Raw genomic sequence first — 13,748 nt, 5'->3', positions numbered from 1 at the left:
AAATAGTGTCTATACTGACTAGATAAACCCCTGCTGAGTCTGACATACTAGGGCACGGATGGGTAAATTGTGGCCCTCCATATGCTGTTGGCATCCAATGGCCAGGGATGATCCGAGTTGGGAGTCCAACAACACCTGGAGGGCCACAGGTTCCTTACCGCTGGATGAGGAAGTGGAAAGGGTTAAAGAGGTCCAGTCCTTCCTTTAACCCCACCTCTACTTCCACAATTTAAGCTGCTGCTATGGGCACACCAAGGGAAATGCTGAACTTATGTTGCCAAACCTTTATTCAACTCAGCTGAGCAAAAAAAGTGTGTAACAAAAGCAGCCCTACCATCTTGGTTCAGGCACTATAACTGGTGTTTGAAATTCGCCAGACACACCAGGCACATTTTGCACTTAGTTATCAACCACATGCAACCAGTATGGCGCCTGACATCTCCACCATCAGGAGGTGCATGCCTGAGGATCCTTGGGTCTTGACTGTTTTCACAGATTAATACCAGATCCTGTGGAATTCTATCAGTTACATTTTATCTGCATAGTTGGAATGAATTCTGTAACCAAAATTCTTTTCCTGTGCAACCTGAGCAGGAGCAGTCACCATTACAAAAAAGAGGCTGAACTAGGCCCATATATAAGTGGACTGTCCATAGATCAAATGACTTTTCTTCTTTAAGTTCTCAAAGTTCATAGCCTAGCTCAAGGTTGTCATCTGAACTAGCCAGATGTTTAACTGAGAATCAGGCAGTCCATCATTTGAAAAATAAGACTTTAGAGCCATCTTACCCCAAAATGGCAACAAGACTTTCCATTTTGGTGACTGTAATCTCAGTTTAAGGAGCCATTTGGCACCCACCTTATATATCTGAGTTTCTAACACTGAGGCATATTGTTTTGTTGTTTTTGTTTTAATTGTTTACTTTTAATTTGTATTTTATTATGTGAACCTCCCTGAGATTTTGTGAAGAAGGGCAGTATATAAACGTAATAAATAAATAAATAAATAAAGCCTTGAGCCTGCACAGCAGCAGCCTCTACAAGGCTACTGAAGTCCTGGGGTCCTCCCAAAATACTGCAGACCAACTTGGCCAACTTGATCAGGGATGCTGCTGGACCACAGGATGGTCAACAGACCAGCAGCATCTCCAATCTATCTCTCTGACCCAACTCCAATTGCAGACTCTTTAAAGCCCATCCAAAAACCAAGATGTTTTCTGGTAAAGGAGGACAATAGCGGTTTTACTGGTGTAGTTAATACACGGTGACCCACATGCAGCAGGTTCAAATACATTATGTACCAGGTTCTATACATAATGCACCAGAATTTATACTCTCGTGCAGTATATATATTCAATGACAATTCCTGGTTCTAGGTTCCTATATGACTCACATCCTTGTTTCATTCATACTTCACATTTTTATGTGTATATCTAAACATTGTTTCAATTTTGACAACGACCACACCATTTGAGTAACACTTGAGTAACTCATGAGTCACATCCTGGTATTCCATGTAAAAAAGTAATGGTTCTCTTCCACACTAGTCCTCACTTTAACAGCAGTGGGAACCAAGTACACAAAACAGCATATGCTCATATTCAGCCCTTGTATGTTCTCGTTCCAAAAGTCTAAGTTGTAATTACCTTGGGGCACACAGCATTTTATACTCTAAAACACCATGCAACCCCTTCCCTTTTTTTTAGCGCAGTGCTGGAATTCGTTATGGTTTTGTATCAAGCACTGTGCTACAGAAAAATACCTGAAGCTCAATCGTGGCTTCATATCAAAATTTCAAGAAACCATCTTTTCATCCCCTAAATAACATGTTGGCCTTTTAAAGAGAACCCTCTCAACACCTCTCAGCATGCTAGATGTGGAAAGATACCCCTGCAGATTCAGTCTGGAAGAAGCAAATGATCTCTCACCCAACGTGTGTGCAGAGGAAAGTCCTCTGAAATAGCATACGTTCAAGATTACCAGGAACCCTGAGAGCGAAGGGCACTTCCAGTTCAATTAGAAGAACGAGAGGACAGAAAGGAAGATAATTCATAACAAACAGCAGCATGCCTCCCCTTCATTGACAAGTCTAATCTTTCTGAATAGTGCAGAAAAGAAGCAAGTATATTAAACAAGAGAAAAATGTGCAGCTGCACAGCTATGGGAGCACAAAGATTTCCTGATCACTACAGATCAGGGGCAGCTTACAAATAAGATGGACCTATTATTATTAAGAATACAGCAAATATTCACTGGGCCTGAAGTACTTTGCAGAAATTTTTGTAGCAAAAAATTGGGGAAGCATGCTTCCTTTCCTCAACATTCCTGAAAGGAGAATAGAAATCCATTCAATTTCCATCTGTTGATCCTTAGGCAAGGGTGGGAAGAACAATCTCCCAACAGTACCTTGTTTATTTAAGAAAGGCTTGCATTTCAATTAACCAGCAATGGATTCATCACACATATGTGGAACCCTATGCAAACTAGTAAAGTGCAGTTTTTTCACTACCCAAGTGATCTCCTAGAGCAGGTATGGGAAGCCAGCAGCACAAAAACTGTATCAATTTTAAGGCTCTCCAATGGCCTTCCAACCTCAATTATGCCTACCTGCTCACTGATGCAGTCTCACCCCCTCCTACTATTGCCTGCCACTGCTTGTTTGCCAGCGCTCAACACAACATATGCACCACCTTTGTGCATTCCAGAGAGAAATCATGTTCCTCTTCAGTCATCTGTGGAGTCTGGAAGCACTGGGGAGTGTACTGCAGCGCTCAAGAAATTCCAGTGAGAAGCAGAGGGATAATAAGATGAACTATGTGAACAGGGAGGTTGCAGGTGTTACAGAGTCAAAATCCTTGCAGTAAGGGGTGGCCTAGAGCAGGGGTAGGCAACCTAAGGCCTGGGGGCCAGATGCAGCCCAATCGCCTTCTCAATCCAGCCCGCAGACCGTCTGGGAATCAGCGTGTTTTTACATGAGTAGAATGTGTCCTTTTATTTAAAATGTATCTCTGGGTTATTTGTGGGGCACAGGAATTCGTTCATATTTTTTTTTCAAAATATAGTCCGGCCCACCACATGGTCTGAGGGATGGTGGACCGGCCCATGGCTGAAAAAGGTTGCTGACCCCTGGCCTAGAGAGACAGCGATAGCATGGTGAGGGGGGGAATCCTAATTTTTTACAGTAGCATGCTCCCAGATGCAAGTGACTTAAGTCAGTGTTTCTTATCCTTCTGCACACTGCAAGCTTTAGCTACAAAGTGGTTTATAAATCTGTTGTTGTTATTAACATGTGTTTGACCCACCACCAGCATGCAACTCCAAAAGATGTACCAGAAAGAAAATGTAGTTCTCAGGTTAAGAGTTTGCCCATGTCTTATGAAAATATATTGAACTAAGAAAGAAAAACACTTTCCGTCACCTAGAAATTCTTCCTTCCCTACATGATTTTAAGCTTTAGGATCAGTAGCACAGTCATTTAGCATATTGACTGAGCAAGCATGCTAAAAAGCTAGCAAGTTTCAAATGTGATCTTTCACACATTTCTCAAAAATCATGTTATGGCAAACCTGCAAATATCAATTTTAAGGCTCTCCAACGCCACTTGAAAGACAATTTACTTGTTTTCACTTCAGCAGTGTTATATCACTACATGCTTTATGCATTTAAGTTATTTCCAGACCAGTATCAGCAGCATTCTATAGTATCCTGCATTAGTTTTGTTATGGGGCATCCAATGTGCTCCTACATTTCTTATTCATTGTTATCTGTTTGTTTTGAACCCTCTGCTGCATCTTGCACAACGCTCTTTGAATCTCTGATCTCATCGGTCCTTTGAGGTCCGTTAGATCGGCCATAACATGTTCTAAAACAGAGAGGCAATTACACTCTTGCTTTACAGAATTTATGACAAACCAAATCCCAGCACAATATATTAACAGAAACACAGAGCTACCTAGCCATAACCAGAAAACATTAAAGGTACAATGGCTAGAAAGCACAGTAACTGTAGTCTGAAAGGGCTAAGGGAAAAGAAAAACATGCAGTTATAAGAATGAATTACAACAATAAATGGCACCGTAAACACTAACCCGTTTATCACAGCAAAGGTTTTTCTGGATCACTGGCCATTAAAGTTTATGCCATAACAAAAAGGTGCCAAAAGACTAATGTAACAACTTCTCTAGAAGAGGGAGTGAAGTTGTATGACCTGATTGCATACTCAATCTCTGTTATGCAGATGGGCTATGCTTTACAGCATTTATCCACACTGGATCCAATGAGGTAAAACGATGTATACAGTATTCCAGAATTTGTTTCAACCACTTTTGCATTTCCCATCATGGTAGCCCAGGCTTGTCTACCTTTGTTAATTTGCTGTATATTTAAAGAGAGCCAGCTTCCAATGAAAGCCTTAAGTGCCTAGAGAGTACGAGGAACTCAAGCACTTCCTCAGAACTCTCTGCCCCTACACTGACAAAAACAAACTCCCAAAACAAAGGAAATGTATCACTCTAAGGATGCAGCCTGTGCCTACTTAACCGAAACAAGTCCCACTGAACTCGATGGGGCTTCCTTCCGATTAGATGATGCCTATGCAACTGAATCTCATTAACAGTTGGCACATCGGTTCCATACTCGTGGCTTTCGACTAAAGGGGGGTGTAGCTAGTGCCCCTATACAAAAAAGGATGGGAAGGAGGGGGTGGGGAGAAGAGGAAGTGGAAAGGGAGGGAGAGGGAGAAGAGATGGCACTGAGCATAACTTTCCTCGACCAGGTGCCACTTCCCTGGGCATAGCAGCGGAGCGGGAGCCAACGAGCGTTTCTGGAGGCTGTTGAAGCGCCGGAAGTCGTGCAGCAGAGGCAACCGGCCTCATCCTTCCCCTTCCCCCGTAGCATCCCGGGCCCCCTGCGCGCACCCCTTGAGAGCAGAGACTCCGCTAGCGAAGCAGAGAGAGAGAGGCGGAGCCTGGCGAGCAGCGCCGTTGGAAACCGAGAGCGAGGAGGAGGAGGAGGGGATGGTGGATGAAATTGCCGCCGCCGCCGCCCTTCGCACAAAGGCATCCCTCGGGCTGCTTCCTGCATTTACCCCCTCAGGTGTGAGGAAGATGGTAAACAATAAGCCCAGAGGAGAGGATGCAACAGCTGCTGCCTTAATAATAAGGCGAAGCACCACCCATCGCGCCTCCAAGAACCCAGGGAAGGGGGGAGTGTCCCGCCCGGCCGCCTCACCTGCTTGCCCCGGTAGAAGAGGCGCTGCCTGTCCGGGCTCACGCGGAAGCTCTCCTCGATCTTCTCGCGCAGGCTCTCGATCTTGGTGAGGCGGCTGAGGTCGTCGATGGTCTGGGTCTGCGCGCCGTCGATGGTGCGCACCTGGATCCACATGGCGCGCGCCCAGAGGAGGACGAAAGAGGGGCGGGGGGCGGGAGGCGCTTTTCCCGCCGGCTCGGAGCACCGGAGAGAGAAGCGGGGGGCGGCAGCGGGGTGGGAAGCTCCTTCCCTCAGACCCCGAGGACCACCGCCAGCCTCCTCAGCTGCCGGCCGCCGGCCTTCCTCGCCGCCTCTTTCCTCGCCCTGCCAGCCGCCCTCGCGGCCCCTTCCTTTCTCCCTTTCCGCAGCCGCACTCGGAATGGCGGCAAAAGGCCCTGTCAGGAGCTGCCCTGAGGGACCAGCAAAGGAAGGCTTCCCCCACCGTGTGGAACTAACGGGCGCCGGCGGCGGGAGCCATGTCCTAACCCCGAGGACTGTTTACCAGGCGCCGCTGCTCTCACATGGAGGTCACGGCGCGCCAACGCGGATCTCGCGAGACGAGCGCGCGCGGACCACCAGCAACCGCCGTTTTCCAACCGCCCGCCCTCACACACACACACATACACACAAAAAACAACCCCCCCTCCTCCTCCCGGCCTTAAAGAGACAACAACGGCAGCAGCGGAGAGGCGGGGCTTGAGACGGGCTCCGTCCGTGTTCGCGCCACTCGCGAGGCGAGGCCACGCCCCCTTTTCGCCTTCACCTCAGGGCGCTGAGGGGCGCGACGGTTTGGGGTCGCCTTCGCAAGCGGCGCTCGAGATTTTCCTCCTCCACACGTTTTGCCGTCTTTTTTTCGGATTTGGGAGGGGGAAACGACAGCCGCGTCCGTGTTTTTGTTTGGAAGCTGAACTGATGGGTTCGGTCAAGGCTGGTTCCCGAAGCTGAGGGAGCGGCCTCTTCTTGCCGCCCTAGGTAGACGGAACCCGGCAGCCTCCTCGTTTCTGTGAGGAGAAACACTCGAAAACGGATCGTGGTGAATCTGCATGTTGTTGTTTTGCCGAGAATCAGTCTCACGCAGTGGCGGATTTACATATAAGCTAAACAAGCTACAGCTTAGGGCCCCACTTTCTTGAGGCTCCCCCAAAATTTTAAAGGGGAAAAAAACAGGATGTACATTTCCAAAATATAAGATTAAAAAAATAAAACATACCTACAGCAACATGGCTTTAGATACCTATTAGGTCCATAAACTACCATATATCATATATTCAACACAAAAAACAGCAACAATTTGTTGACAAAGGACAGATGGACATATAAAGGGCCCCCTTACCTTCAGTAGCTTAGGGCCTCATCAAACCTAAATCCAGCCCTGGTCTCGTGTGCCCAAGGCTGCACAGCTTAAAAATAATAATAGTTCATGCCTCTGGTATTTAATGTTTCTGCTGTCATGGTGCACAGAAAAAGGATCTTGTGGATCCTGACACCGCATGGCGCACCAAAACCACCACCAAATCACCTCAGTGCCTGCAAGTCTGCATCACAATAATCACGAACCCAGCGCTTCATGCCTATAGAGCAAAAACATACCTCTGGTTTTTCGATAGAACCCAATGGCACATCATGTTCATGGTTTGAACTATGAAAACTATTCTATTTTATTTTTTTATTCAGTTGGGGTCCCCCATGTTCCCTCAAATCCACAGACAATCCACAGCTTGAATGCATCTACACAGACAGCCTCGTCTGTATAAAATATATGGTGGGGGGATTGATCCTCTGAATTTCCACATGGATCCGCAGAATCCATGTCGCACGACCTTTCTGCACAGTTTGCACTACAAATATCACTTTCTAAGGTGCAGTGATAGGCTCCAAGGAACACATCTCCAGGGATCCTTTGCATTTTTAAATAGGGTTACTCCCAAGCCTTGGATGCCAATGCAATGAATAGGTAATACATTTATAAGATTTTTAATAATTCATCCCACCTACATATTAATTACATGCACCCAAGGGCATAGCCAAATCAAGTAAATCAATAAAATACTTAACTAGCTGAGGTTCTGCCCACTCCCACCAACATAAACCCTGGCTATGCCCATGCATGCACCTTGTGCTTGCCAATTCATAGATCTGTCAGTTTTTCACATTGCACCATTAGTTGTAACGCAAAATGAATGCAATTTAACCAAAGCAGTTGCTATAAGTCCATTCTAGCAGCCCAGGGTTGCCAAACTGGTGCATGGATCACCTGTAGTCTGCAAGTTTCAGGTGGCCTGTGGGTTTGCTGAAGATGGGAAATGGTTCCTCCAACACATTAAATACTCGCATTGATTTTTATTTTTATTGCTTCATTTTTAATACTGTATTTTTATTTTTTAATTAAAATAGTAATAAATATGTATAAAAATACAATACAATATATACACAATAAAATACAAGGTATACTAAAATAAACTACAATATATAAATAAAATGCAATATACAAAATACCATATGCAATATATAGTCAGTTGTGAGATGCAACATCTTGTAGATACAGTACAGTACTCTTGTTCATCCTCTTGCCCCAGGATAGAAACTGAGCTATTCTCACCGCTGCCATGATAGTGTTGCTCAGCCCACTAGTAAGCATATGCACGTATATTTTTCCCCTTTTTAGGAAGTTTAGGAGGATCAGGGATAGGAAATAACTTATGTAAAGCTATAATGTGTTGTGAATCAAATCCTTCATTAGTTTTACTGGAACATTTCCACCAAATCCTAAATTAAGTCGAAGGTGATAGTAATCTTCCATTAGTCTCAGCTGAGAATTAGTATTACATCTGTATCAAGATTTGTTGGGAAAGCTCATTTAAAATCAGTGGAGCATTTTCAAAGCATCCGACTTGACTAGGGATTTGATATATTTTTGAAAAACTTATTTAGAAGCAGCAGAGCATTTCCTCTCAATCCTGAGTTCCAGCAAATCTACAGGTCATCTTCTTTCCCTTCCATGCTTGGTTTTTTTTACTCTAGAGTCTTGCAGCTAGTTTCATTATTTATCAAGTCTATAACTTTTTCTTTTACATTTTAAGATTGAATAACACAACTTATTGTTTATTACAGACTATACTCTTATCCAGTGTGAAGCAAGGTTCAGCTTCACTAGAGCTAATAAGCTTGAAGAAAGTCAATATTCAGGAAGAAGATTGTTTTCTAATTTCCCAGTTTATGGCAACCTGCCCAGCACAAGCAAGGTCTGCCTAAGTAATGTTACACATCTAGAAAAAGTTTTCTTGAACTGGTCTTTGACTGTAATAATAAATTATTATTAATAATAATAATTCCATGAGTATTTGTTAGGAAACTACCTAACAGGGTTGTTGCAAGGATAAAATGTAGGTCAGAAAAAGCCCATCACCTCCTTGAGCTCCTTGGAAGGCAAGGCAGGATAGAACTGTAATAAAAAATATTTTGTGGATCTTTATGCTATACAGTGGTACCTTGGGTTAAGTACTTAATTTGTTCCGGAGGTCCGTTCTTAACCTTAAACTGTTCTTAACCTGAAGCACCACTTTAGCTAATGGGCCTCTAGCTGCTGCTGCACTGCCGGAGCACAATTTCTGTTCTCATCCTGAAGCAAAGTTCTTAACCCGAGGTACTATTTCTGGGTTAGTGGAGTCTGTAACCTGAAGCGTATGTAACCTGAAGCATATGTAACCCGAGGTACCATTGTACTGCTTTCCATATTCACACAGATACACAAAACCAGTTACTCAAAAAGGAGACACATTCCCCAGACCATCAAGCCTACACAGTATATAGTATATAGGATAATATGAATGTTTTGGTCTAGAAAACATTACTACTGCTTAGGCATTTCCATCTTTTTTGTTGCCTGGTAGAGCAACTCCATGCATGGCAGACATTCTGCAAGCAAAGTCCAAACAATACAAGAAAACAGATGTTGCTACCCTGTAATATGATATTTCTTTCCCCCAATTACACATCCATCCACAAAAGGTGGCGAAATGAGCCTCCGGTAAAAGTTAGTAGCAATACACTTCAATCTAAAACCATGGGAAGAGGTAATCTGGATGGAGAGCTGGTCTGAGGTTTCCCACTACGCAAATGATGCCAAGCAGATGCAGGTAGGGCTGCAATGTTCTAAATCAGTGAGGTGCAGAAACAGGCTACATGAGAGTGAATAAACTCAGTCCAGAAGTCATGCTGTGGTGGGTGCTCTCAGTACCTAGACTAATGCCTCCAACTTGCCTTGATGGGGAGATGTGTGTGTGCATGTGTGTGTCCATACATATGTAGATACCTTTGACTTTTGTGTCACACTACTTGGCGTAATCTTTGGCCCTGTGTACCATGGCATGCAGCCCTCGGAAGGTACCCCATGAGGGACTGAAAAAGGTTCCCCACCTCTGAACAAAGAAGAGAGCTCTTGCCCAGCAGTTGTGCTTCCATTATGAAACAGGCTAGAGATGCTCGCATACTGTAACACCATCCCTATATTTATTTATTTTTGGCACAAGGTGAAGACCAGATGTTTTGAACAACTTTTTCTTTTTGCATATATGACAGAAGAAAAACGTTTCAATGCTGCTTGTATTGTTTAGCATTGTGTTTTTAATACTGTATTTTATTCTTACAGTTTTTGTGAGTTGCCCAGGAAACAGGTGACTGGGTGGCCATGCAGATGTATTAATTCATTAATAAAGAAATAAATCAGTTTTAAGGATCGTTGTAGTTCTGCAGCTACTGTAACCAAAACTATCCTACTATAATGCTCCTCCCTCTAGAAAACCAACCTGATTCCATGAATTAGTTCATTTGCTCATGTGACCCAGTAGAGTAGAAGTGCATGGGAGTGAGTGGAATTGAACCACAGTAGCAGTTCTTTCTGTTTATGAATGCTTCAGCTTTTATGCCTGAACATATTTGATGTGTCTAAATCCAGATTCAGTGGTATGCTACTTCTTACCTAGGAGGTGTAGTATATAGCTGTAATAACTAGTGGTCATTTAATTTGCCAAATGATTTAAAGCTATCTAAGTTTGTTCCAAGATTCCATAGTTTAACTAAGAGTTGCTTGAAGTACTTCTGTTTGTCTGTCCTGAATCTCAGCTTCATTCACTGCCCCAGGTTTTAATATTCTGAGGGCAGGAGGCAAACTTCTCTCTAACTTCTTCACACCATTTTTAATGTTATACACCTCTATCATGTCCTCTTACTTGGCTTCATTCTAAATGAAATATCGCCAAATGTTCTAACCTTTTTTCCATCAACAGCGGTATTTCTCCAGCCCTCTGATAATTTTGATTGTCTTTTTGTATCTTTTCCATTTCTGCAATATACCTTTTGAGGTGCAGCAAACAAAACTTAATACAGTATTCCAAATGCGGTCTACCATAGAGTTGTGTTTATGCATTTCTGTACTGGGAGTTTTGGTTTTGATCCCTTTCCTAATGATCCCAAACATGAAAATTGCCCTTTTTTTGCAGAAAGAGAAGTTGGCAGTGAAGATATAAATTGGTGGGTTTTGAACCTGTGCTGTTCCACAGGTCTGTGCTCAGAGATCTCTGAAAAGGCTCTATTTTTTATTTTATTTTAATTATTTTTTGCTGCCTGCTCCATGACGGCCCTTGCAGTAGAGGGTGCTGCGTTATCCCTGTAGCTGGCAGGCTGTGTGTTGTGAATGTTCTGTGACAGGGTGAAGAATCTCCATTGCTGTAGGTGCAGTAGCTCAGACCATGTGTGGCTAACACAGGACCGTTGTCAGAATGCTGCTCCATGATGGATACGCATGCCGGTGGTATTGCCACTGATGCTGGGGAAGTGGCTGGCAGTGTTGCTGCATTCTCTGTTCTTTGTCCTATTGTGATTTTCTCCTCAACTGGCTCTATCCATGCTGAGCTGATGTGGGGGAATTGGTGTGCTGTTCTTCGATTGGCGGGAGTTGGCAGTGTTGCCATGGATGCTGGTGGAATGGCTAGTAGGATTGATGTATTCCCTAGTGTTTGTACTACAGTCGTTCCCCCCCCCCCCCCGCTTTTCTGCTGGGAGGGAATAGAACTTCGACTAAGCTATGCTGATATTACACAAGCATAAGCCGATTGCAGGCATGGCAAGGCTATAGGATTATGCAGCAAGTGAACCTTTGGCATAATGTAACTTCACTTAATGAAAATTCTAAAGACATGCTTGTGTGCACACCATATGATTAAAACCACCCCTGGGAACTGTAGTTTACCCTTTACAGAGCTACAATTCCCAGCACCCTTAACAGTTTGCAGGATCCTTTGTGGGGAGGGTGCTTTAAATGTATGGTGTGCATGCAGCCATATACACAGACGGTGGATTTTCATTGATGTACCTTTTTAATCTTTTGAAATGAATGTAGAAACAGCACACACATGTAGTTCACAAATGCAGGATAATAATAGCAATTCTTTAAATTCCTGTAGAAGAAAAGCAATTCAGGGTTTGGAAGGCATTGAGATTCTTAGGATGTAACATATATAAAGTGAAAGTTACACAGTGTGCAAATACTGCTCACAACACCCTGGCAACTAACAGTTGTCAACTCACCAAAATATTTTGTGATATACAGGTGTTGGTGGCACATCCGCCCATTATCATCCAGTTTATAAAAAGCTTCCCTACCATTCCTACCTGCTTGTCTGCCGGCAGTTCTTTGCCTTGTAGGTGTGTAGACTAGAGACTATTGACAAGTCAGTGGAAAATTTATTCTGGCACATTTTTCATAGAGAAAACTCACACAGGGAAGGATTGTTTTCTGTTCACTCATTTGTGGTGCTATTCTTGCCCAAACCAAGTCACTTTGTATGTTGCATGGAACAGAAGAACAACAGATTGTCTTTCATTAGCCGTTAACATGTGTGAAGAAGTCCCATATGTCAGCTATTTGACATAAATCTGTTATTTTGTGATAGCAAAGTTGTCTGTGTGGAAAGTTGTCTGTGTGGAATATCTATAACTAAACTGTATTACTTTTTATCTTGATGTCAAAAAGTAAAACATTTCAAGCTAATTTCATTTCCAGTTTTGAAATACAGCATTTCTAACAAGTTTTACAGTATCAGCTTCATTATGTTTCTTCAGACAGTTCCTTTAAAACATGTTTAAATGTTTTAGGGGTATTTGTGTCCTAACTGGAAATGTGAAGCTAAATTCTTTCCTTTGACATTTTCTCTTGTGTGTATCAAATATGACACAATTCCTATATGGCAAATGTGAGATATTCAGGAGGAGTTTTCCAGCCCATGAGCAGGCAACAAAATATGTGTGTCTGATCACATGTGATAACCTACATATGGGTTGCTTACTATTCCCTATATTTAAGTTCTCTCTGTTAGAAATACTGTGGGCTGGGCTGTATATAAGAACTGCATGTACTACTTAAATATATATATACTATGTTTATATTTGAGGAGCTCAGCATACATGGCTCCCCACCCTCTCTCTTTTTAATCCTCAACAACCCTGTGAGGTAGGTTAGCCTAAGAGGTAGTCACTGCCCCAAGGTCACCCATTGAGCTTCATGGTCAAGTGGGATTTTGAACCAAACACTCCCAGGCCTTTGTTCAACCCTCTGACCACTACAGCAAACAGTTAGATCAGGTCAGTCTTATGAAGGTGTCAAGTGGCCATCTGGTCCTAAACTGGTGGATACACTTCAGTAATTAGGCCTGAGGATGACAAGGAACTTGGACAAGTGCAGCCCACCACCTGCATTCTCAACCACTTAGTCTCCTGTCTTGTTTTATTGAGAAGGGAAGGACTGATCAGTTCAGGAACTGATAAATTCAGGACTTCCTGGGGTGTGGTGATGGACTGGATGAGAAGGACTAAGGCAGCTGTGTATTGTCCAGGAATGTGTCCTATATAGGAAACTTGTGAAGGCTGCTACATGATGTCTTCCTGCTGATCTCTATGAGAACAAATGATACTACCAGCTCTGAAGTGATACTAAAGAAATACGATCATAGAACCATAAAAACATAGAATCGCAGAGTTGGAAGGGACTCCAAGTGTCATCTAGTCCAACCCCCTGCAATGCCATCCAACTTCTGCTTTAAAACCTCCAAGGAAGGAGAGTCCACCACTTCCCAAGAGAGATCATTCCACTGTTGAACAGCTCTTACTGCCAGAAAGCTCTTCCTGATGTTTAGTCGGAATCTCCTTTCTTGTAACTTGAAGCCATTGAGTTGAGTCCTACCCTCCAGAGTAGAAGAAAACAAGCTTGTTCCATCTTCCATGTGACAGCCCTTGAGATATTTGAAGATGGCTATCATATCTCCTCTCAGTCTTCTTTTATCCAGGCTAAACATACTCAGCTCCTTCAACTGTTCCTCATAAGGCTTGGTTTCCAGACCTTTGATCATCTTGATGATTGGGAAATATTCTGATATCATAGTTCATGCTTCTATGATAAAGGACTTCTGGTGGTAGATGGGTTGTGCCTCACAGAGACTAAAAATAAT

General features: G+C 43.4%; 1 protein-coding gene and 1 long non-coding RNA gene across 3 annotated transcripts in view; one reads left to right on the top strand and one right to left on the bottom strand.

Annotated features, from left to right (window-relative positions):
* UHRF2 (ubiquitin like with PHD and ring finger domains 2) overlaps positions 1-5,733 on the bottom strand; it is a 47,766-nt gene extending 42,033 nt beyond the window's left edge. Inside the window, exon 1 of the mRNA XM_080987790.1 lies at positions 5,230-5,733. Within this exon, the coding sequence (XP_080843916.1) occupies positions 5,230-5,382 (153 nt within the window). The 5' untranslated portion in view covers positions 5,383-5,733. The remainder of the gene's footprint in view (positions 1-5,229) is intronic.
* Positions 5,734-5,944: 211 nt separating this feature from the next.
* Positions 5,945-10,584, top strand: LOC308466802. Of its 2 annotated transcripts, XR_013980958.1 has the most exons (3): positions 5,945-6,280; positions 8,359-8,489; positions 9,138-10,584. It is a non-coding gene; the product is annotated as an uncharacterized lncRNA (long non-coding RNA). The 2 variants fall into 2 exon arrangements; XR_013980959.1 differs by lacking the exon at positions 9,138-10,584 and having other exon boundaries at positions 8,359-8,576.
* Positions 10,585-13,748: the final 3,164 nt, after the last annotated feature.

Source organism: Podarcis pityusensis (assembly GCF_964106645.2).
Source record: "Podarcis pityusensis genome assembly, chromosome: 17".
Lineage (NCBI taxonomy): Eukaryota > Metazoa > Chordata > Lepidosauria > Squamata > Lacertidae > Podarcis > Podarcis pityusensis.
Note: the sequence above shows the minus strand (reverse complement) of the source record. Positions and strands in the feature narration are given on the sequence as shown.